Here is a 24043-nt window from a genome sequence, read left to right on the forward strand (position 1 = left end):
TCCAAACCCACTATCCCTTCTGCTGAGCCGCTCAGTCACTCCCACGCCACCCCATCCTTTCCCCTCAGAGCAGTAGTCAGAGACATCTCATCAAAAGGGAAATCAGACCCCATCACTCCCTATCAACACCTTCCAGGCTGTACACCCCTGTTCACAGCAGCATCATCCACGATAGCGAAAATGCAGACACGACTGTAGTGTCCATCAACGGATGAATGGATAAGAAGAATGTGATCTAGACATAAAATGGAATCTTATTCTGCCTCAAAGAGGAAAGAATCCTGCAATATGCTACATGGGTGAACCTTGAGGACATTATGCTGAGTGAAATGAGCCAGTCACAAAAAGACAATTATGGCACGATTCCACTTTTATAAGGTTCTTAGACTTGTCAGAATCGTGGAGATGGACAGTAGAACGGTGGTTGCCAGGGGCTGAAGGAAGCGGGGTGGGGAGTTGGTGTTTAGCAGGTACAGAGTTTCAGTTTTACAAGATGAAAAGAGTTATGGGGGTGGATGGTGGTGATGGGCGCCCATCGATGTGACAGTATTTAATACCACTGAGCAGGACACTTAAAAACGGCTCAGACAGTAAATTTTATGTTACGTGCATTTTAACACAATTTTTTTAAAGCAATGAAAAAGGAAACCCCTTCCAGAGCATAAAGAACTTAATTGGAGGCCCTTTGGGATCTGGTCCCCACTCCCCACTCCAGGCACAATGCCCCTCAGTGCTCCGGGCAAACCCAGGTCCTTCCCACCTGAGGGCCTCAGTGCTGGGCACCCCCTCTGCGCAGGCCCCTCCCCTGTAGATCTCGGCACCGAGTCACCTGCTCAGAGAGGACCGCCCCATCCCCCCACTAAGTAGTCTCACTCTCCTTTTCCACCATAGGGTCCCCGCTTCGTCCTCCCGTAGCGCTCAGCACACCTGCGAGTGTTTCATTTGTTTCACTGGCCGCTTGCTGTCTCCCCACCAGAGTGAAGTTCCACGGCAGCAGGGACCTGGGCCCGCCTGGTTCATTCCTGCATCCCTGTTGTGTGTTGATGCTGTCCTGACAGCAGATGCTGAGTTGGAGTCTGGGGTACAAGATTATTCCTAGGGATCAATAACTGTGAAGGGAAATGGGCAGAATCTGGGCTGGGCAGAGGGGAAAACCGGCCTGCAGGCCACACAGGCCCGACAAAGACTTGGCCAGCCAGGCACAGCGCTCTAGAGTAAAAGGACCGCCTGCTAGAGCTGTCCCGGGGAGGGTGTGACCTTGAGCAAGTTGTTCCCTGCAGCTGCGGCAGACCCCCAGGGACTGGGCAGACTCCCGGGGCTGGTCACTGGCTGCTCCCTGCTGACCTCACTCCTCGAAGCCCAGCGGCAATTTCATCTTGAAGGGGCTCCAGAGCAGGGCTGCTCCGTGTCTGAGCCGACGCCTAACGCCTAGCACAGTGCCTGAAACTCCTAGCAGGTGGTCAGCACCTATTGAATGAATGAATGAATGAATGAACATTTGATTGAATCTTGAAGTACAGATAGGATTTGGAGGAGGCAAGGCAGATGTGTGTTCCAGGCACGAGGCACAGCTTGTACAAAGGTAAAAAGGCATGAAGAAACACGAGGCATGTTCCCAAATCGGCAAATACTAAGATAGGGTTAAATCCCCACGCAGCGGAGCAGAGGAATAAGGCTCAAATGGTAAGCAAAGGCCAGTGGACAAGGGCCTGGTAATAAATCACACTTGAATTTTATCCCATCCACCCAAGGAAGCTTCAAGAAGGAGGAGGATGTGCTTAGCAGGCTTAGAAATATCCTTCTGGTGGCCTTTCCCAGGATGGCCAAGGAGGACAAGTTAGGAGGCAGAAGGCCGTTTAGCAGGTGACTTTGACCCCGGCAGGCCTGTGCTCTAAGGCACAGACACTGGAGAGAGAAGCAGGCAGCCTCTGACGTAGCGTCAGGAGGCCAGAAGGGGCCACGGCCACAGCCTGGAACCACCAATACGTATGCTCAGTCAGTGAAGAATCAACGTCTATAGAACAAGAAGGTCGGTCAGGGAGGAAAACAGGAAAGGACTGAGTCGTGGGAGTGCAGGCGAGAGAACAGCTCCAGCAAGAGGGTCAAGGCCATTAAGAGGTCAAGTGCAATAAGGCCCAAAGTGCCCATAGATTTGCCGCCAGGAGGGCAGGACTCCAGACCCAGCTGGTGCAGTGTGTCCTCCAGCCTGACCTGGGGCTTGGGTTTCAGGGGCCTTCTGGAGAACTCCTTCACCTGTCAACACGCTTCAGTCCAGGGTCTCCCCCAAGTCTGACCACGAGATGCTCTGGACCGTGGGACCCTGGAAGCTTAAGGTCCAGCCATTTCCTTGGGGAGGAGCCCATTGAGGTATCAGGAGTCCCGAGTCCTAGTCCTGTGGCTGCCACTGCTATGGCGCCTTAAGCCTCAGTTTCTCCCAGGGTGATGGGTCCAGGTGGGCTCTACAATTGCTTCTGGCTGTCGATCTGGACTGCCCAGTGCTCAGGTTCAGAGAGAGTGGCACAGGCGGCCAGCTCTCCAGACCCTCTGACTTGGGAACCCTTGCTGCCTCCACACCGGACCCTGGGTTCCCCTCTCCCAAGTGGCCTATTGTGTGAGCTCAGTTTCCATGGGGACAGAAACCGGGTTGAGAAAGAAGAATGTTTCCTTTCTCCACTGAGCTGATGCCCATGTCAACAGTGTGGTCCCATAAGTGGAGCCCTCGCCCTGCCCTCCCCGCTCCAGGAGCATATAAGAAGATACCCGGATGGGCACATCTCCCACAAGACCACCAGATCCAGAGACAGGGACAGAGCCTCTCTCACCAGCCTCCCTCCCACCATGAAGCTCGCCATTGCCCTCACCCTGGTCACCCTGACTCTCTTCTGCAGCCCTGGTGAGTGTCCAGAGCCCTCTGCCCCAAGCCGAGCTCAAGAACTCTCCCAGTGCTGCTCGGGGGAGGGGACGGCTGCCCATGCCCTCTGTTTAGCGGCCGGGAGAGGCTGGGAAAGCTGACTCCCAGCCAGGAAGCTGGGTCCAGCGAGCAATCTCATCTTGGGAACTTGGGGAGAGCCCTGAGGCTGTGGGGAAACCTGAAAAGGACCCCATCTTCCATATCCAACAACCTCAGAAGTGCAGGGAATGGAACAGACTGGAGGAAGGGATGGAGAATATCCCACCTAGATGCAATGACCAGCAGAATAAGAGGAACAAACAAGCTTCTCAAAGCCCAGGGCTGGACAGACCCCGAGATGCCAAGAGACCTGGGTGCTGCCTCCAGATTTGGGGTCAACACACCACTCTGGCAGCCAAAGGGGCTGGAAGGAGCCTCATGGGTTCCAAAGAAACCCAACCCAAGGCAAGGTCTCCCATCCTGCACAGAGAGGAATATTCTAGAAAGGGCTCTTCCCTTTGGGAAACTGCCAACTCAGAACGGAGGTTTCTAAACATTTTCTGTCCTCTGCAAAACAAGGGTTAGGAGTCTCTGAAGAGTTGCAGCTGTCACTAAGAGGAATGGGGGTGGGGTGAATCACACCTCCCCGGAAACCCCCTGATCTCTTGGGAGCTGGGTTACTGAACTGTTTTTTACTCTGTATCAGCCTCTTCTACTCCTTCTACAACAAAAAATTTTAAACAAATTCCCGATAGTTCACTTTCAAAGTTTCCTGACAACCGTGGAGATAAGTTTTATGACCTTGGCGAGACGGGGGAGTTAGTTAGAAAACCAAGGCCAAGAGGCAGTGGGAACAACTATGGTGCAGAGATGCCTATTTTAAAGGGGAAATAACATCATTTGGACTGAAACGTATGTTAATTAGAAGATCTCAATGCCAGGTACAGAGGCGGGTGGCTCAGCAAGACAGGACTGAAATATGTTAGGAGGTGGGGCCGGGATGTGTTGGTATTTCCTGTGGGTGCACATATGATAATACCAATAATAAGGTCTAACATTTATTTAGCACTTACAATGTGCCCATCACCGTGCTGAACCCCGTTCACAACAACCCTATGAAGTGGGGACATTATCCCCATTTTACAGATGAGAAAACTGAGCTAAAGAAAGATAAAGTAACTTGGCTGGTGACATAGTAAGTTGCAAAGCAGGGATCTAAGTTCTGGAGAGGGTCTGACTTGGAGTGGCCACTTTGAGTGGGGCCTTGGAGCCCAGGCAGGGGAGTTTGCACACCAGGCAGCAAATTCAAGGACAGGGATTTGAAACTCAGTAGGAAGATGGGCCAGCAGGGAGTAGGGGATGGTGACTCTCCCCACATTCCTGGGGGCAGGGACCTAAAAAGGAGCACAACCGGAGGCGGGGTAGGGAGAACTCCGGTGAAGGGAACACGGCGGGGCCAGGAATAGAGGCAGAGATGTGTCTGTGTGTGGATGAGCCCACAAGGCCTGGTGCCCACAGTGGATTCCTCTTCTGGGCCAGGCTCTGGGGCTCATGCTTGGCTGGTACAAGTGCCTCTTCCTGCCAGAGCCTGCCTTTGTCACGTGTGGCTCAGACCATCACTAACCATCGGTGAGAGGCATGTTTCCGGTGGGAGCCAAAACCTCGACGGCCTCTTCCCAGCCCCTGCACGGCACACCAAACAAGTCAGATCAGCAGCTTCTGTTCTCAGCGCCCTGCCCAGAACTCTATCAGAAAGAGCCAGTAGCACCTTGCCGCCGCAACCCAGGAAGTACAAGGGAGGCTCCGGCAAGCCACGAAAAGCTGGCCACAACCCAGAAGGCATCCACATGGCGTCAAAGAGCCGACTGCTTGGAGCGCCACCAGGTCTCCCAATCAAGGCCGTCGACGAAAGGGCCGCTATGTCTTGCTGACAGGCGCAGCTGTGTGCCTCTGGGCCAGGCCCAGGCAGGAAGCTGGCCAGTGTAGACAAGGGCCTGGATACACGCGCTCTCTCTTTTCTGTGCTCCAGCATCTACAGAGGTCTGCCTGAACTTTCTACATGTCATCGAAAACCTCTTCATGGGCACGCTTCCCAGCTATGAGGCTGCCCTTGAACCCTTCAGCCCTGAGGAAGACATGAAAAATGTAGGGGCCCAGTTGAAGATGCTGGTGGACACCCTCCCCCAGAAGGCCCAGGACAGCATGACAAAGCTCACGGTACACGGCTCCCTCCACTCCCACTGCCCAGCGGAGGATTTCCCACATCCCTCAGCTGCAGCGTCAACTCCCTTGGGGGACCCTTTTCTAATCCAGAGAGGAGAGTCACAGTGCAAATGTCCCCAGGGAGCAGGGCACAGCCATCTTACCATTTTTTTTGGCTGTGTTGGGTCTTCGTTTCTGTGCGAGGGCTTTCTCTAGTTGTGGCAAGCGGGGACCACTCTTCATCGCGGTGCGCGGGCCTCTCACTATCATGGCCTCTCTTGTTGCGGAGCACAGGCTCCAGACGCGCAGGCTCAGTAGTTGTGGCTCACGGGCCTAGTTGCTCCGCGGCATGTGGGATCTTTCCAGACCAGGGCTCGAACCCGTGTCCCCTGCATTAGCAGGCAGATTCTCAACCACTGCGCCACGAGGGAAGCCCCATCTTACCTCTTTTATTTTTTATTTATTTATTTTTTTTTTTTTTTTTTTTTTTTTGCCGTACGCGGGGCCTCTCACTGTTGTGGCCCCTCCCGTTGCGGAGCACAGGCTCCAGACGCGCAGGCTCAGAGGCCATGGTTCACGGGCCCAGCCGCTCCGCAGCATGTGGGATCTTCCCGGACCGGGGAACGAACCTGTGTCCCCTGCATCGGCTGGTGGACTCTCAACCACCGCGCCACCAGGGAAGCCCTATCTTACCTTTTTTAAAGAAGCTACTGAGGGACTCTCCTGGCGGCCCAGTGGTTAAGACTCGGCGTTTTCACTGCAGGCGGTGTGGGTTCGATCCCTGGTCAGGGAATTAAGATCCTGCATGCCGTGCGGCCAAAAAGTTTAAAAATTAATAAATAAATAAATAAAATAAGAAAATAAAAATAAAGAAGCTTCTGAGAAATAGTCTAAGCTTAGCTCCTCCCAGAAACACCGAACCTCTTAGGTGACATTAAAGTTTCTGGGTCTGACTTTGACGTTCATTCACTATTGTATTGGGTTTTTTGTTTGTTTGCTTTAGGACAAACTAATCCAAAGCCCACACCGTGCTGAGGATTTAGAAGCTGAAGATCTCCACCTGCCGAGGCCCCTGCCACTCCCCGGATGTTTCCTTCACTCCATCCCCACCAGCCCTGCCTGGCTCCCTGCAATAAAGGACAAGCATCACATCTCTGTGTCCCCATCTCTTTTTTCTTCACCTGCTAGAGTGAGAAGGTGTGCCGCTGCTGGGGTAGGTTTAGAGCAAAACAAAGCAGTGGCCATGGAAACACATCCCCAAGGGGCCCAGACCCTGTCTCACTTCCCGTCCACAGGTGGCAGACCAGCTTCTAGCATATACTCCCTTCCATGGGCAGACAGCTGGCCTGGAAACGTTCCCAGGGCCTTGCTCAAACTTGACCTATGGGGGAAGGCGGGGGGAGGTTAGACAGGGTGGCAGCTGACCTGAAGCTGACCCCCCTAACACCCATTTAATAATGAAGTTAAGTGTTCTGTTTCTTCCAGACCCTTTGGAATCCCACTCTTGGGTGGAAAAAAAATATGTCAGGTGATTATGCTACCCAGACATGCCTGCACACAAAGATGGAGATTTCCAGAGAGTTCTGTCTCCCAAAGATAAATGGTGGACGTTTCAAGCATTTTGACAGAGCAGTAGGGTGCTATGAGGGGCTGAGCGGCCCTGTGACAGTCCTGCAAATCACACCCAGCACACGACTGATGCCCTCCACCTACAGAAGGAGCAAATTCCTAAGAAACTTAGGAAACAAAGGCTGGAGGGAGGAACAGACTCAATCCAGGGTCCTTGGGGCTGCTTTCAAGGAGCAATAGACTCTGAGGGGCACTCCCAGAGAAGGCAGGCTGTTTCGCTCACTTCATATTTGCTACACGAAATTATCTGTCGAACTATTTTTTAAAGCAAAAACCCTCTACTCATGCATTTTCTAGATCCTTTATCAGTCATCATTGTTAGGACATCCTATTTCCAGGCTGAAATTGCAGAGGCCTCCGTGTCAAACTGTCCATTCACGTCAGTCACTGCCCAGAAGAGGAGTCTGGGGGGTGGGTGGGTCGGGACCAGGCTGGTCAGCACCTAATTACTGCCGTCCACCGGCGATGGTGCTCTTGTTAGACCCCGAAGCCCCTCTCTGACCTGCCCCCACCTCCCGCCGTTCCCTGAGTCCCCTCCCAGCCATCTTTCACGCCACCCCCTTTTTTTCTTGCGGCAAAGGAGTCTTCGGGCGTGAAATCAATCCCTGGGTATTTACCAGCACTTTCCATGTGTTCATAGTGGTGCTGGGCGCTCTGAGGAACCCGGGAGCAGATTTCATAACCCAACAAATATGCACGAAGCCCTTGCTCGGCGCCAGAACCACACTGAGGCCAAGTAGAGCGGAGTGAAGAAAACAATGGCCTCTGCTCTCAAGGAGCTGGCCAGCTAGCAGGGAAGATGGTCGGCGCCCTGCCAATCAACAAGGACACAGACAGACAGATAGATAGAGCTCTGATTAAAGCATAAAAGAAATGCAGGGAGTGAAGTGACCAAGAGCAGCACGGACAGGCCAGCCCGGGAGTCCCCCCGCCCCGCTCAGGGTCTGAGCAGGGATGGGAGGAATTCAACGAGATGGGGGGAGGCGGACAGAGCATTGCAGGCAGAGGGCGAAGCAAGAGGGAAGAGGGGAGGCTGCCTGGGCTTCTTCCCGAGCCTCTGCCCTTCTTGAGGCCCCACTGAGCCCTGCCCTTGGACCCCAGGAGAAAATTCAGAACCTTCTAAAGGGAGTTCCCTGGTGGTCTAGTGGTTAGGGTTTTGGGCTTTCACTGACAGGCCCCAGGTTCAACCCCTGTTGGGGAACTGAGATCCTGCAAGCTGTGTGGTGCAGCGAAAATAAAAATAAAAAAGGAAAGAAAGGGCTTCCCTGGTGGCGCAGTGGTTGAGAGTCCGCCTGCTGATGCAGGGAACACGGGTTCGTACCCCGGTCCAGGAAGATCCCACATGCCGCGGAGCGGCTGGGCCCGTGAGCCATGGCCGCTGAGCCTGCGCGTCCGGAGCCTGTGCTCCGCAACGGGAGAGGCCACAAGAGTGAGAGGCCCGCGTACCGCAAAAAAAACAAAACAAAAAGGAAAGAAAGAACTTTACCTCCAGGTTTCTATCACCGCCACCAGAACAGCCCAGACCTCTTCCCCTTAGATCCTACCGTCTACCCAGCATCTCAAACTCCTCTTGTCCAACAGAAGTCTGATTCCCCCCCACCCCACCCCATCTCTTTCCAATCTCTGTAAATTCTATCCCTAGCCGCCCAGTTGCTCTGGCCTGAAGTCCAAGGGGCATCCCCAGCCCTTCCCTCTCCAGCACTGTCACGTCCAGCCAAGTAGGTTACCTCCAAAGCACCTCTGGGAACCGTCTCCACGTCCACAGAGCCACCCTGGGCCACACTACGCAATCCTCTGCCGCACAACCCCGGGGGAGGGGAGCCTCCTAACTGGCTCCCAGCTCACACGCCAGCACCCCTGCAGTCCACACGCCACACTGAGGCCCAAGCAGTTTTTATCAAATGAAAACCCCCTTCCTGGGCCACTTCCCCACCCCAACCGAGTAAAGCCCTTCAAAGCTTCCTAGCACTCTTCGTATAAACTTCAAATGCAGAACGTGCTCATCCCTGGCTCTCATCTCCCACCCTCCTTCCCACTGCTCACTCCATCTCTGCAGTCCACCCCTCTGGACTTCAGTATTTTTAAGAACCAAGCCACCAAGCCCCTTCCTACCTCAGGGCCTTTACACAGGCCACACAGCATAAGTTGCTCAAAAACTATCGATGATTGCTGTAAAAATTCCCCCTAGGGACTTCCCTGGAGGTCCAGTGGTTAAGACTCTGCGCTTCCAATGAAGGGGGTGCGGGTCCCATCCCTTAGTTCCATCCCCTTAGGGGGAACTAAGATCCCACATGCCTCCTGGTGCGGGGGAGGGGGGGATTCGTCCTAGAGCGAAATGGGCAAAGGCTAGAACTCGTCCTAAAGATGGGTCCCATGTGGATATAAATATCCCCCAAACATCCCCTGTCCCTGCGGCAAACGGTCCCTGTCCAAGCCACACCATCCCGAGCAATTGAATGAAAGTGGAGGACGCGCACAGGGGAAGCGGGAATGGAGAGGGCATAAGCAGAGAGCACGCAAGGAGAGGTCTGAAGAGAGAGAGAAACCTCTTCCGTCCGGATTTTTCCAAGAAGCGACGTGGTCCCACGGGGACGCGCCTTCCCCGCCCTCAGCGGCCGGTGCCGCCGAGGCCACTGGGGGGCAGTGTCGACCAAGGCGTCCAGGAGCGGACGCGCTGGTCCGGCCCTGGAGCTTCTGAGCCCTGCGGCTCCACCCAGTCCGGCTCACTCCGCGGGACAGATGATGAAGCACAGTTCCTTTCTAGGGATCTTTTATCATCTTTGATTGCTTTCATTTGATTTTTCAGGGGGCTTTTCATCAGAATTCTGAGGAAAAGCAAGGGCAGTCACACCAAGTTGCCGCTCGCTGAACGCTGCCAGTGATGTGTCAGCACTTTGGGAATTAGTAATGATTCCATTCCCGAACAATTCCAAGGGCGCGTCCAACGGAATCTACAACGATGGCCCCCGGAGGTACAGAGGACCACGGGGCGCTGGTGGAGCTGACCTTTGACCTCCATCCACTCCATTTTTAAAGTCTCAAGTAACCTACCAATTTCTTTTATTGATCGCTTACTCGCTGGCAGGCATTTTTGCAATTTCTTGTTTATTCCTCACACAACCCGGATTCCAGAGCCCACGCCCCAACCCCTGCCCTACAGAGCGTAGGATCCCAGACGCAGGAATTTCCTGAGCTAATAACTGAAGTGATACCGATGAGAAATGTCCACCCACCAAGTGATACCGATGAGAAACGTCCACCCACCCTGCCCCAAACACACAGGTGTGTGCACGCTTGCGCAGACACACACACACAAACCATAAAGCCATCGCACCCCTCCCTTATTGTCTGCCACAAAAGAGGGCCTGTGACTGTAAAAATTCCAGTGCAGGTCAGGGGGATTGGCTATTCCAGAAGGTTCTTGGTAGAGGGTGGGGCGCCTCCTGCCTCCCCCTCCTCCCCAACTTCCTCACTGCGGACTCCCCGGGGGCTCCTCTGAGCCATCCACCTAGATGAGTGTTGTTCAAACAGATAAGGATCCAGGGTCATAAAGGTTCAGAATTTTAATTACCTAGTCACAACGGGGGAAATATTTACCTAGGGCAAATACAACAGGTATCTGCGGATAAAAGGGAGTCTCCACCTCAAGGGAGCTGCAGAGGTAGGCGATCCAAAGAATGTGAGCTGTCAGCACACAGAAATGTACATTTAGTTTTAAAAGAGCAGAAGGCAAGATGAACTGATCACAGCCACAGAAAGAGCACGTATCTGGGTGACGCATGTTGCCAGAAAGCAAAAGGAGATTAGAGAAATGAAGGTATGTCTCTGGGTTCTTTTTTGTCTTTTTTTTTTTTTTCCCTGGCCTACGTTATAGCACGACTCTGCAAACTATGGCTGGCAGGCCACACTCAAGCCATGGCTTATTTTTGAACAGACCTCAAGCTAAGAATGATTTGTACATTTGAAGAAGGAGGAGGAGGAGAAAAAGCGTGTCCAGGCCTGGATCATATAAATATATAATTATATAATCAGCCTTTTTCACTATGAATCTGCCGAACTCTAGAACACAAGGAGGCCAATGTATGAATATAAGCTTCCTGCATTTGAGAAGTATTATGCACAAACTGTGTAAAAAAAAAATGTAAAATGCATCTCAGTAAAGCCAAAAAAAAAAAGATTAAAAACAAGAAATGTATTTTTAGCACTATATTACTTTTAGCATTTTTTAGCATTCATACCTCTGAGGAGCCCAGGGGAAAGACCACATTTTTTCTTGATCACGTTGTCAATGAAACCGTGAATCTGGGTGAAATTGATCTTTGAAAAGTATATTACTCCCGCAGTCTGCCACCAAAGGGACATTCACTCCTTTTTTTTTTTAATAAATTTATTTATTTATTTTTATTTGTTTACTTTTGGCTGCACTGGGTCTCCGTTGCTGTACACGGGCTTTCTCTAGTTGCGGCGAGCAGGGGCTACTCTTCGTTGCGGCGCGCAGGCTTCTCATTGCGGTGTCTTCTCTTGTTGCAGAGCACAGGCTCTAGGCATGTGGGCTTCACTAGTTGGGGCACGCAGGCTCAGTAGTTGCGGTTCGCGGGCTCTAGAGTGCAGGCTCAGTAGTTGTGGCACACAGGCTTAGTTGCTCCGCGGCATGTGGGATCTTCCGGGACCAGGGCTCGAACCCGTGTTCCCTGCATTGGCAGGCAGATTCTTAACCGCTGTGCCACCAGGGAAGCCCGGAACGTTTACTCTTGAAGAAAGCTAAAGATATATGTATGCATATAGCTGATTCACTTTGTTATACAGCAGAAACTAACACAACATTGTAAAGCAATTATACTCCAATAAAGATGTTAAAAAAAAAAAAAAGCTAAAGAGGAGTGGTCATTACCAAACATTGCCACCATGTTGCAAAATCCAAACACTTGCCCTTGCTATGTCAATGCCTAAATTGATGGATCAGTAGGAAAGCTGTAGTTTTACACCCTCAACATGTGAGTGGATTGATGTCAGCCAGGCAGAAAAATCTATAAATGATTCACAAAGCAGGAAGAGGAAGTGAAACCAGCCCTTACCAACTTTATGTAGATGATGTGGATAAAATGATGCCTAGTTTATGGCTAATGCCAGCGTGCTGTTTGCGAATGCCAGGGGATTTGTGGGTAGTAATTCACCGTAGGGTGACTGCTGTTCAGAATGGCTTCAGACAAATGATAAAGAAAACCTTGATTGATGAGGAAGCGGCCACACAAAAAATGCCTTCTGCAACGTGTAATTAGGGAACGTTCCTCCCAGGCACTTACGGAACGCACCAGCGGGCACGTGGAAACAATGTGAGCATGAATCATTAGGAGTTAGCTACCCAATGGATTTCTGTGAGCAAACTAAAATTATAAAGCTGTAGTACGTGCAAATATAAATAAATCTGAAAATAGATTCAGCTTAGCATGCACGGTCGCATCAGAATGGATAAACCAGGCGTTTGGAACTCAGATTCGTCCCCCATCAAGTGAATGGATGCCTAGCCTATGACAGTAGCCTAGATAACTCCTAAAATATCTAAAGGTATGTGCCTGCCGCACCCAAGCATCCTGTGTGACTGCGAGACATGTAGCTACAGAGAGTCCTTTAAAATTCCCTCTTATGGCCCTGGTGACACATGTAGATAGTCCTTCAGCTCTGGGACAGGATGGAGATGCGGGTCAGGGACTCCCTGGGAGAAAGAAGATGAGGGTCAGGCCTCAGGGCACTGGGGCCAGAGGAAGGATCTCTTGACCTCTGACCCTATGTGTCCATTGGTCTCTGAGTCTGTCTCTTCTCAGTTTACCTTGCATGTGTCCCCTTCTCCCTACTCTGATTCCAGTAGCAGGGCTTTACCATCTGTGGCCTGGAGTATTGCAAATAGCCTCTAACCTAGTTCCCTATGGCTCCTGTAACTAATCACCACAAACTTAATGGCTTTTTAAAAAAATTCACATTTATTATCTTACAGATCTGGAGGTCAGAAATTCAAAATGATTTCACTGAACTAAAAATCAAAGTGTTGGCAGCCTGTGTTCCTTCCGGAGGCTCTAAGGGAGAGTCTCTTTCCTTGTTTTTTCAGTTTCTAGAGGCCCCCTTCATTCGTTGGCTCGTGGCCCCTTCTCTCACCTTCAAAGTCAGCAGTGCAGCCTCCTCTTCTGCCTCTGGCCTCCTCTTCCGCCTCCTTCTCCCATGCGGAAGGACCCTTGTGACTGCACTGGGCCCGCCCCAGTAATCCAAGATGGTCTCTTCATCTCAGCATCAGCTGATTAGCAACCTTCATTCCATCTGCAGCCTTCATTTCCCTTTGCTAACAGGCTCCTACAGGATAAATTCCAGACTCTTCGCCTGGCCCAGGAGGCCCTCCTGAGAGCCTGGTCCTCCCCGGTGCTCTGGCCTCAAATCCTGCTGCTTCCCCCACCTACGCTGGGGGTACAGCAGTGGACAAGGATTGGAAATAAGACTGCCCTCCAGGAAATGCAAATCAAAACTACAATGAGGTATCATCTCACACCAGCCAGAACGGCCATCATCAAAAAATCTACAAACAATAAATGCTGGAGAGGGTGTGGAGAAAAGGGAAGCCTCTTGCACTGTTGGTGGGATTATAAATTGATACAGCCACTATGGAGAACAGTATGGAGGTTCCTTAAAAAACTAAAAATAGAATTACCATATGACCCAGCAATCCCACTACTGGGCATATACCCAGAGAAAACCATAATTCAAAAAGAGTCATGTAGGGCTTCCCTGGTGGCGCAGTGGTTGAGAGTCCGCCTGCCGATGCAGGGGACACGGGTTCGTGCCCCGGTCCGGGAAGATCCCACGTGCCGCAGAGTGGCTGGGCCCGTGAGCCATGGCCACTGAGCCTGTGCGTCCGGAGCCTGTGCTCCACAACAGGAGAGGCCACAGCAGTGAGAGGCCCGCGTCCCGCAAAAAAAGAAAAAAAAAAAAAAAAAAGAGTCACGTACCACAATGTTCATTGCAGCTCTATTTACAATAGCCAGGACATGGAAGCAACCTAAGTGTCCATCAACAGATGAATGGATAAAGAAGATGTGGCACATATATACAAAGGAATATTACTCAGCCATAAAAAGAAACAAAATTGAGTTATTTGTAGTGAGGTGGATGGACCTAGAGTCTGTCATACAGATTGAAGTAAGTCAGAAAGAGAAAAACCAATACCATATGCTAACACATATATATGGAATCTAAAAAAAAAAAAAAGGTTCTGAAGAACCTAGGGGCAGGACAGGAATAAAGAAGCAGACGTTGAGAATGGACTTGAGGACACAGGGAGGGTGAAGGGTAAGCGGGAACGAAGTGAGAGAGTGGCATGGACATATATACACTACCAAATGTAAAATAGATAGCTAGTGGGAAGCAGCCGCATAGCACAGGGAGATCAGCTCGGTGCTTTGTAACCGCCTAGAGGGGTGGGGTAGGGAGGGTGGGAGGGAGGCAAGAAGGAGGAGATATGGGGATATATGTATATGTATAGCTGATTCACTTTGTTATAAAGCAGAAACTAACACACCATTGTAAAGCAATTATACTCCAATAAAGATGTTAAAAAAAAAAGATTGCCCTTCAGGTTAGGCTGGTAAATTCACAGATGGTAGATGGGGTGAGCTATCTATGGGGATGAAACAAGAGGTTGTCTCTAACTAGGAGAAAAGAATGCAGCCACACCCTACACTCCAGCAAGGTGATGAGGGAGTCATCTGGGGGGCAGGACCAGAATCTGAGTGTCGTGTAGGACGTGGAAATCTAACCTGATATCCTGTGCCAAAGAGGAGGGGATGGATAGCAGTGCGAGGGAGGCACAGAGGTCCTGAGCAGGGAGAAAAAGCAATGGAAGAACGCTTACTGGTTCTAAGTCTGTGCTTACTTCCCGACCTTCCTGACGCCCGTCCACAGGGGAGGATACGCCGTCTGGTCCACTAGCCTCTGATTGATTAATCCACCCACGTGCTTCTCATTGAAGCTCTTGGTTGGATGCTCAGTTAGTGTGCAGCCGCCTTCGGGACATGGAGCCCTTCTCATCGTGTCCCTCAGGCAGGTCCTGATGCCACAGAACCACAAGGCAGACCCGGGCAGTGCTATCTAGGGACAACCAGGACCCACTTCTCATCTGTCTCCCGCCAGCCCAGAGAAGGGAGAGCAAAGGGTCAATCTCCTGATGCCACCAGCCCAGAACAGACCATCTTCCTGGCGGGCAGACCTCCTTCCTCGGGTGACACTTCCCTGCATTACCATGAGGCACACACATGAATATTTAAACAGGCAACAAACCCATGCTGTTCCCACCTCCACAGACTATGATGTCTCCCCTTCCCAAAGTCACTTGAAGACCCAAGCTCCATCCTCCGTGCCCTATGCAATGTTTGGGACATAGCTATTCCAAAAAAAAAAAAAAAAATTCATTATTTAACTAATATTCAAATTTAGGGACTTCCCTGTGGTCCAGCAGTTAAGACTCTGATCTCCCAAGCAGGGGGCCTGGGTTCGATCCCGGTCAGGGAACTAGATTCCACATCCCGCAACTAAAGGTCCCGCATGCCACGACGAAGACCCAGTGCAGTCAAATAAATATATATATTTTTAAAAACCTAAAAAAAAATTCAAATTTAACCTGACATCTTGTATTATCATCTGCTAAATCTGGCAACCTTAAGATTCCTTCAAGACTCAGCTCCTAGGCTCTTCCTCCAGTGGCTAAGTTAAGACCCATCTGGAAACTAAGACAGTAGATTAAGTACATTACGGGACTGGAGAGCCTTTTTATTCCATCTCTCTACTTCCCGGTGGGACCTGCCATCACTCTCTGGCCAACCCATTGGAGGAAGGCAAGCACTTCATGGGCAGGAAGTTCTAACCAAAGTCAACGCTTTCCCAAAAGTTAGAAGCTCATTGTTTCCCATCGCTCCCTTCTTCGTTCTTGTTTCTCATAGAGATGAGATCAGCTTAGGAAACTGGATTCTTTGAAACCACAAATCCATCTAAAATGTATTCGTTTCACGATCAATACATTTCAAGACCTGATTATTTTGCAATTATATTGATGCTGAAAATGTTAAATATTAACCAGATAACCAAAAATTTATCTTTCGATATCTTACACCACAGACAACAATTTCAGACTGTACCCCAGTGACCGGAAACTTTGAAAAATCCTTTGCCTGGGAATTCCCTCGCTGTCCAGTGGTTAGACTGCAGGGGATACGGGTTCCATCCCTGGTTGGGGAAACTTAAGACCCCGCCTGCCACGCGGCGCGGCCAAAGAAAAACAAAAGAAAAGAAAAGTCCTTTGCCTAAAGAAGTGTATTGACTGACATGTTGAAAATAGCGGTTTTACTTCTGTAACTAAGGAAGAGAAAGGAGGGAGAGAGGAAGGGGAGAAAGAAAGGAGAGGAAGGAGAGACGTTGGTGTTCTCTCTGGTACCCCCTCATCTGGGGGCAGAAGTCAAACACTGACTCTGAAAAATAGTGTCAGAAAGTCGCTGCCTGTAGCCAACGCTCCCAGTAATTTTAACAACGCCAGGGAAGGGAGTAGTGAAAACCACCAAGACTGACCCAGCACAGATGCTTGATAGATGTTTACTGAGTGAATAAGTGAAGGACCACCACCCGAGCCCCATCGTTGCCAAAGCCCACTCTGGTTACAAACCCGATTCCCTTAGAAGTGAAGAAACGCACCAAAAAGAACTGGCGCAGCAGCCCTTCGTCCAGAGCTGGCCGGGACTCTAAAAGCCACCGCGTGGAAGGTATTCCTCTAATTGCAGGTGTTTGTTTCCTTTGGCACAGTGATATGTAATTTCCCATTTTTAGAACAATGCTCCCAAGAACAGTCACAAAAACAGCCTTCAGAGGGGGCGGATTTCTTCCTGGCCACGGCTACAGCTCTGTAAAACAACAATAACAAAGGGATTTTTATTCAAAACACTGTTTGCATCTCTCCATAAAATCGGGAGGCCTTTTGTTAACTTTTCACAGGCTGAACAAAAAAGGTCCCCCCACCCCTTGGAAGAGCACCTCAACAAACTCTTACTTTGGGGAGGGGCCTATATGGAAACGATTCCGCTGTGGGATCTGTTTGGGTCTTGACACATCTCCCTCTGTGGGTTCCCGTGTGGCAAGGGTGGAAAGGAAGCTTGTAGAAAGCCAGTGTCTGTCCTTCGGGTGCCCTGTGCAAGTCTGAGGCCAGAAGAGGACAGTGTGTTCTTGAGAATGTGCCGATAGCAGGCCGAAGGAGGTGCAGAAGCAGGGCGGGATGAGATGCACGCCCTCTGGTCTTAGCCATTAAGGAATCCCTTTCATCATCTCCAAACTGACTTTCTCCCTGCTTCGTAAACTCAGAAGAGTGGCTCCCAGATTTGAGGACTCCTTCACCCCCTTCCCCATCTACCTGCACCTTCCTTCCATCCCACCACCTCCACCCTGAGGTGCACCCAACTCATCTCCACCTGGACCCGCACGTTTCTCTCCTCACTGGCCTCCTGACCGAGTCGATTTCCCTCCCACGTGGGTGTGCACGTCCGGGCTTCCTCGTACACCTCCCTACTCAAAAATGTTCTACGGGGGTTTCCCTGGTGGCGCAGTGGTTGAGAGTCCGCCTGCCGATGCAGGGGACACGGGTTCGTGCCCCGGTCCGGGAAGATCCCACATGCCGCGGAGCGGCTGGGCCCGTGAGCCATGGCCGCTGAGCCTGCGCGTCCGGAGCCTGTGCTCCGCAACGGGAGAGGCCACAGCAGTGAGAGGCCCGCGTACCGGAAAAAAAAAAAAAAGAATCACTCTGAGATCCCAAGCCGAGTGGCAAGAGCTTGGATTGTGGAGCTCGAGTCCTGGCCCCGGCGCCTACTAGCTGTGAGTCTCAGACAAGCTAGTGAACCTCTCGAAGCCTCAGTTTCCTCACGTGTAAAATGAGAATAATCCCTGGCCGACAGGTGAGTTTGGGTGGATGAAGTGAAATAATCTGTATAAAGCACCTGGCACATAGAAGGTATTCAATACATTATTATTGTTGTTATTACTTCACTTGGACATAAGAATCTGCGTCTTTTCATTGTTTTTAATCGAAGCATAACATATATAAAGTACATAAAACTCACTCATCTTAAATGGACAGCTTGATAATTATTTACGTTTATATGCATGTGTATACCCACCACCCCAGTCCAGAGACAGACTATTTCTGCAGCCCAGAAAGTTCCCCCTTGCACATCTCAATCCATATGCCCACCAGCTACGACCATGATTTGACCCATATCTTTGCTTTGCCTCTTCTTGAATTTCATACGAATGGACTCAGACAACGTGTCTTCTGTCATGGTTGTGTGTGTAGCACTCCCTTGTATGAATATACCACAATCTATGTCCCCTCTTCTGTGGATGGGATTTGGAGACAACTCCTTTGAACATTCTTTTTTCTTTTTTTTAATCTTTTGTCCACACCACGTGGCATGTAGGATCTTAGTTCCCCGACTAGGGATCGAACCTGTACCCCCTGCCGCGGAAGCACGGAGTCCTAACCACTGGACCGCCAGGGAATTTCTCCTTTGAACACTCTATACGTATCCTTTTGTCAGCTCGGGCACTGGGTTTGTGTACCTGGGAGTGGAATTACTGGGTTCTAGCCTGGGAAAGGTTTAGCTTTACTAGAATCTGCCCAACAATTTTCCTAAGCGGCTGTGCCGTTCCTACACCCCGCACAGCAATGCGTGAGGGTTCCAGTGGCCCCTTGTCTTCAGTGACGCCTGGTGCCCGCTCTCAGTTTTGCCATTCTGGTGGCTGTGTAGTGGGAGCTTCCTGTGGTTTTAATTTGCATTTTCCTGATGAGTAATGATGTTGAGCACCTTTTCATAGTTTCTTTGACCATCTGGATGTGCTCTTTTGTGAGTGTCCGTGAGGTTTTTGCCCAGTTTTTATTGGGTCATTCGCCTTTTTCTTACTGATTTCTAGTGGCTCTTCATTTACTCTGGAAATGAATACTGTGCCAGTTATATGTACTGCAGACATCTTCTTCTGAGACCAAGACTCGCCTTTTCATGTTTTTAATGGTGCCTTTTAAAATTTATTTTTTATTGAAGTATAGTTGATTTAAATGCTGTGTTAGTTTGAGGTGTACAGCAAAGTGATTCAGACACACACACACACATATACACACATATATATTCTCTTTCAGACTCTTTTCCAGTCTACGTTATTACAAGATATTGAATATAGTTCCCTGTGCTATACAGTAGAGCTTTATTGTTTATCCATTTTATACATAGTAGCGTTTATCTGTCAATCCCAAACTCCTAATTTATCCCTCCCCTCCCTTTCCCCTTTGGTAACCACAAGTTTGTTCTCCATGTCTGTGGGTCTATTTCCATTTTGTAAATAAGTTCATTTGTATCATTTTTTTAGATTCCACATATGAGCGATATCATATGATGTCTACCTTTCTCTGTCTGACTCACTTCATTTAGTATGATGATCTCTAGGTCCATCCATGTATGTGCAAATGGCATTATTTCATTCTTTTTTATGGCTGAGTAACATTCCATTGTAAATATATGCATATACACCCACATCTTCTTTACCCATTCCTCTGTCGGTGGACATTGAGGTGCTTCCATGTCTTGGCTGTTGTGACTAGGGCTGCAATGAACATTGGGGTGCATGTATCTTTTTGAATTAGCGTTTTCGTCTTTTCATGTTTTTCATGGTACCTTATTATGAAGAGAGCCTTCTAATTTTGATACAGTCCAATGTAGCCATTTTTCTTCTATGGTTAGAAGTGCTTTTGGTGTTCTTTTTTAGAAATGTTTACCTACCCCTGCGGTCATGAATACACTCTATGCTAGTTTCTTTTCATCGTGTGTTCGTGGTGTCTTCCTCTGGAGCTGGAGAGAACTGAGTGGTTGTTAGTTCAATGAGGAGCAAAGGTCTCACAGAAAAAATGAAGCATGATAATGGTCACACGGTAATGACTGCCTAAGTCTTTGGACCATCCAGCCTGTTACCTTAAAGCCACTTGGTGGCATTAACAGGCACCATTGCTGACTGGCTGCACTGCTGAAATTCCATAGGAGGAGCTGCAGAGGAGCGGCATCTTCCAGAGTGACCAAGGAAGGGGGATGGCAATCCCCCCAGCGCTGGTTTATACTCTCAGGCCAGCAGCTCGCTTTCACAACCCACACCGTGATCACCTTACAAACACATCCTTCTCCACCCTAGCGATGTTTTCTCTCCCCATTTATACACCTTTTTCCCATGCATTTCCTGTGCTCCCTGAATTTTCCCTTTCATTATCATTTGTCTAATCACTTATCATCTCGGGCACATTTGTTATACATTTGCCTTTTAAATCATTTCTTTCCTTCTGGCTCTCCTTCCCTAAAGCAGGGTTTCTCAGCCTCAGTACTACTGACATTTTGGACCGGATACTTCTGTGTCGTGGGGGCCGGTGCCTACACTGTAGGATGCACGGCTCTCCCTGTTTCTCTCTTTTCCTTCCTACCTTTCTTCTCAGTGTCAATCAAGAGGCCCGCGGGAAAAGTGAGGGGGTGGCTGAGAGGTGAATCATAGCTTTCTCAAGCTCAAAGGGGCCTCAGATACCATCTAGCACAACCTCCACTTTTACAGATGAGGAAACGGATTCGAGAGGGGGAGGGAGAGGATGCATCCGAGACGAATATGTGGCGGGCTGGGGGAGGGGAGGACGAGTGCCAGGCCAAACAGGAAAGTAAAATTCCAGGGCCTGAAGCAGTATTTCCAGTCCCACCGGGGAACCTGGGATTGCTTCCCACAGCTCATTTCTTTCTCCAAGCTGTGAGTCCCATTCCAGAAACAACACGGGGCTGCTCAGATGGAGGTGCAGACCCAGATCCACCATGAGTGCCTGTCCCTGGGAGCCATGCCAGAGCCTCCAGTGGACACAGATGACCACCAGTTCCAACGGGGATGTTTCGTGCTGACTAATGCCATGACTGCATCCTAACTTAATCCTATAATCATGAGGTAAATGATGGTCAGGCCACCCGGCCACACCTGTCCCAGTGGAGAAGTTACAGAGCAAGAGACCATGAGAGGGGGAGGGAACCCCAAGACCCTGTCAGTCCTGGCCCTGTCTCCAGGAAGACAGGCGATGGGATGCCCAGGGTAGCCGAGAGCCCTCAGCCAGCATCTCTCAAGTCATGGTGGGCGTTAACACTTGTCGAGACCTTGCTGTGCACTGGACGCTGTTCTAAATACCTTGTAAATACATGAATTCAGTCCATCCTCCCCCGGAGACACTGTCATTCTCCCATGTTGGAGATGCGGGTATGGGGCCTGGGGAAACCTTGGGCAAGCAGCAGTTCCTCTCCTGAAGCATCTTTATGGGGTGACAAGTCAACACAAATCACCCTGCTCCTTACTTGTAGCTAATGTCAACCTCACCCCCCTCAGACACGCGTGGACCCCCTGGTGTGTAAAAGCCTGGTGTGTAAAAACCAAGATATATATACACACAGTGGAATACTACTCAGCCATAAAGAAAAGAATGAAATAATGCCCTTTGAAGCAAAATGGATGGACCTAGAGATTATCATACTAAGTGAAGTAAGTCAGACAGAGAATGACAAATATATGATATCTCTTACATGTGGAATCTAAAATATGATACAAATGAACTTATTTACAAAACAGAAACAGACTCACAGACATGGAGAACAAACCTATGGTTACCAAAGGGGGGAGGGGGAAGAGGGATAAATTAAGAGTATGGGATTAACAAGTACAAAACAGATATAAAATAGATAAACAACAAGGTCCTACTGTACAGCACAGAAAACTATATTCAATATCCTGTAATAAACCATAATGGAAAGAATCTGAAAAATTATATATATATATATATATATATATATAAAATTGAATCACTTTGCTGTACACCAGAAACTAACAGAATACTGTACATCAACTATATTTCAATTTAAAAATTGTTAAATAAAAATAAATTTCAAAAAGAAAGCCTACACCAAGAACTTACGCAAAGCTCTGGGTGGTGGTCAAAATTTTAGTGGTACATGACAAATATTTTGTTTTTTGTTTTTTGTTTTTTTTGCAGTACGTGGGCCTCTCACTGTTGTGGCCTCTCCCCTTGCAGAGCACAGGCTCCGGATGCGCAGGCTCAGTGGCCATGGCTCACAGGCCCAGCCACTCCGTGGCATGTGGGATCTTCCCGGACTGGGGCACGAACCCGTGTCCCCTGCATCAGCAGGCGGACTCCCAACCACTGCGCCACCAGGGAAGCCTGATGACGAATATTTTTACTTTAACAGTTATGAACTTGTTTCAGTGCTTATTAGAAAAATTCTGGGTTTCATTTATGGTAATTACATAAAGATTTTTTTTTCTAATTAAATGTAAGTTTTTTATTTAAGTACGGTTTTTAAAATAAATCTATTTAAAGACAGTTACTAAACAAATAGTATACGATGGCATGTGGATGTGGCAGAAATTGTGATGATGGCACTGGAGTCACTTAAGCTTGGGCAACCCTGCCCTGGTCTTGTCACATCTTGAAGACAGCTGACCCCTGCCCGAGCCCCTGCAGGGCTGTGCCTCCCCCTCCCTCCTCTTACGCTGACCTGCCGTCCTCAGAGCCTCTTTCTCAATAGACTTGAAGATCGTAATCCAGTGGCCCTCCGGCTGTCTCTGCCCCTTTCCACATGTGGGTCAGTCACTTTTGGATTCTCTCTGCTTTCTGGTGATGAAAGAGTAATCCAGCAAGGCCGCTAAATGAACTAAAATCCACAAACAAGAGGCCAAGTGTGATGACAGAGAGGAATGAGGAAACCCCACCCCATTCTTTGGACACAGTCCTCGGTCTTCTGCCCCCAGCTGGCCTTACGAGGCACCAGCTGGGGAAACGCCAGCCCCGGGGTCCTCCGCTGAGGACCCCTCCCAGGCGCTGGTCTGTGGGCTGGACGATGTGCTCGAGGACCCTGCACTCTCCACCTCCTGCTGGGGACACAGTGGCAGGGAGCAACCTCGTGCCTCCAAAATCAAGAGCCCACAGGGAGTCCCATGTGTTCGACGGCCCCCTCTGCTCACTCAGCCTCTGATGGTACTGCCTTCCTGGTGGTACAGGAAGGACTGCTCTTCCTTGTCAAATAGAGAAAGTTTTAAAAGAATACTCGCAAATGAGATTGGGAGAACTCACTCAAAGCCCCAGGGATACAATGATAAATAATAGGCTGGGATTTGAACTAGCCACCAAAACCCGGTGTCCCCAGAGATGCTCAGAAGACGGGAATGAAACGCTACCCGCCTGCGAGTGCCCGGCTGGCTGCTGCCTCCTTCTGGGCGCTGCCTCCCCCCAGAGCTTGGCGGGTACCTGGCCAAGGAAGCCTGAGCCTCTGGGGCCATTGTTCTCTCTCAGAAGAGGATCTCAAAAGCAGAAGGAAATCAGAAACAGCCACACAATGAATACCAGATTCTCCTTTCTCCCTGCCTCGGCTGCCAAGAGATTAAGCAGGGCTGGCTGACAGCGCACCCCACCCAGCAGCTGTTCACCCTCCAGGACGTCCTCGCTACAGGAAAGGCTGCTCCCCCAGGCCTCACTGTTCTCTATTGATGTCCACAGTGTCCAATTTTCCCTCTCCAGATAGATGCTGGTTCCTCGAGGGCATAGACGCATCTGGGGTTTCCTTCCCACAGGGCACAACAGGGACAAGTTACAGGCGCTCTGTGTTTGTTGATTGAGTAGCTGATTGCCTCTGGGCATCCTCCTAAACACTTCACAGGTATAAACTCATTGACTCTCCACAGCCATCCCGTGCCGGAGAAACTATCGTTAGTCCCACTTTAGAGATGACGAAGTGGGGTCCACTTTAGAAATGACGAAGCGGGGTCCAGGCGACCCAGCCAATGCGCAGGACTGATCCAATCATGGCAGCTTTAATGGGATCAAATGATTCTGTTCCTCACTTCTTACCAGCATCAGCCTCCCCTAGCGACTCCGTGAACGTGTGTGGAGCCCAAAGTCCTACCCCACGGGCTGGGTAAAGAGGGTAACCACATGGCAGACATGTCCCCTTCAGAACCCACACCCCGAGGCAGCATGTGATGGGGATGGACAGGAAGGAGATTCTGAAGAGGAGACACACAGAACTAGTGTCAGTCTAACCAACTCAGCATCTGAACATGCCTGCTAAGAACTTTTTCTTAAAAATGCATTTTTTTTTCTGTTGGGGCTATTAGTCACTTCAACATAATATTGTGTGCTATGCCTCCTACGTAAGCAGACACGAGCTTCCGAGGTTG

The 24043-nt window shown here is 49.9% G+C and overlaps 1 protein-coding gene across 1 annotated transcript in view; it reads right to left on the minus strand.

The window, feature by feature from the left end:
* Nucleotides 1-16032: 16032 nt before the first annotated feature.
* Nucleotides 16033-24043, minus strand: part of AHNAK (AHNAK nucleoprotein) — an 82733-nt gene continuing 74722 nt past the window's right edge. The window contains exon 6 of the mRNA XM_082844050.1: nt 16033-16650. Coding sequence (XP_082700176.1) covers nt 16643-16650 — 8 coding nt within the window. The 3' untranslated portion in view covers nt 16033-16642. The remainder of the gene's footprint in view (nt 16651-24043) is intronic.

This window comes from Leucopleurus acutus, assembly GCF_964270905.1.
Source record: "Leucopleurus acutus genome assembly, chromosome: 8".
Taxonomy (NCBI): domain Eukaryota; kingdom Metazoa; phylum Chordata; class Mammalia; order Artiodactyla; family Delphinidae; genus Leucopleurus; species Leucopleurus acutus.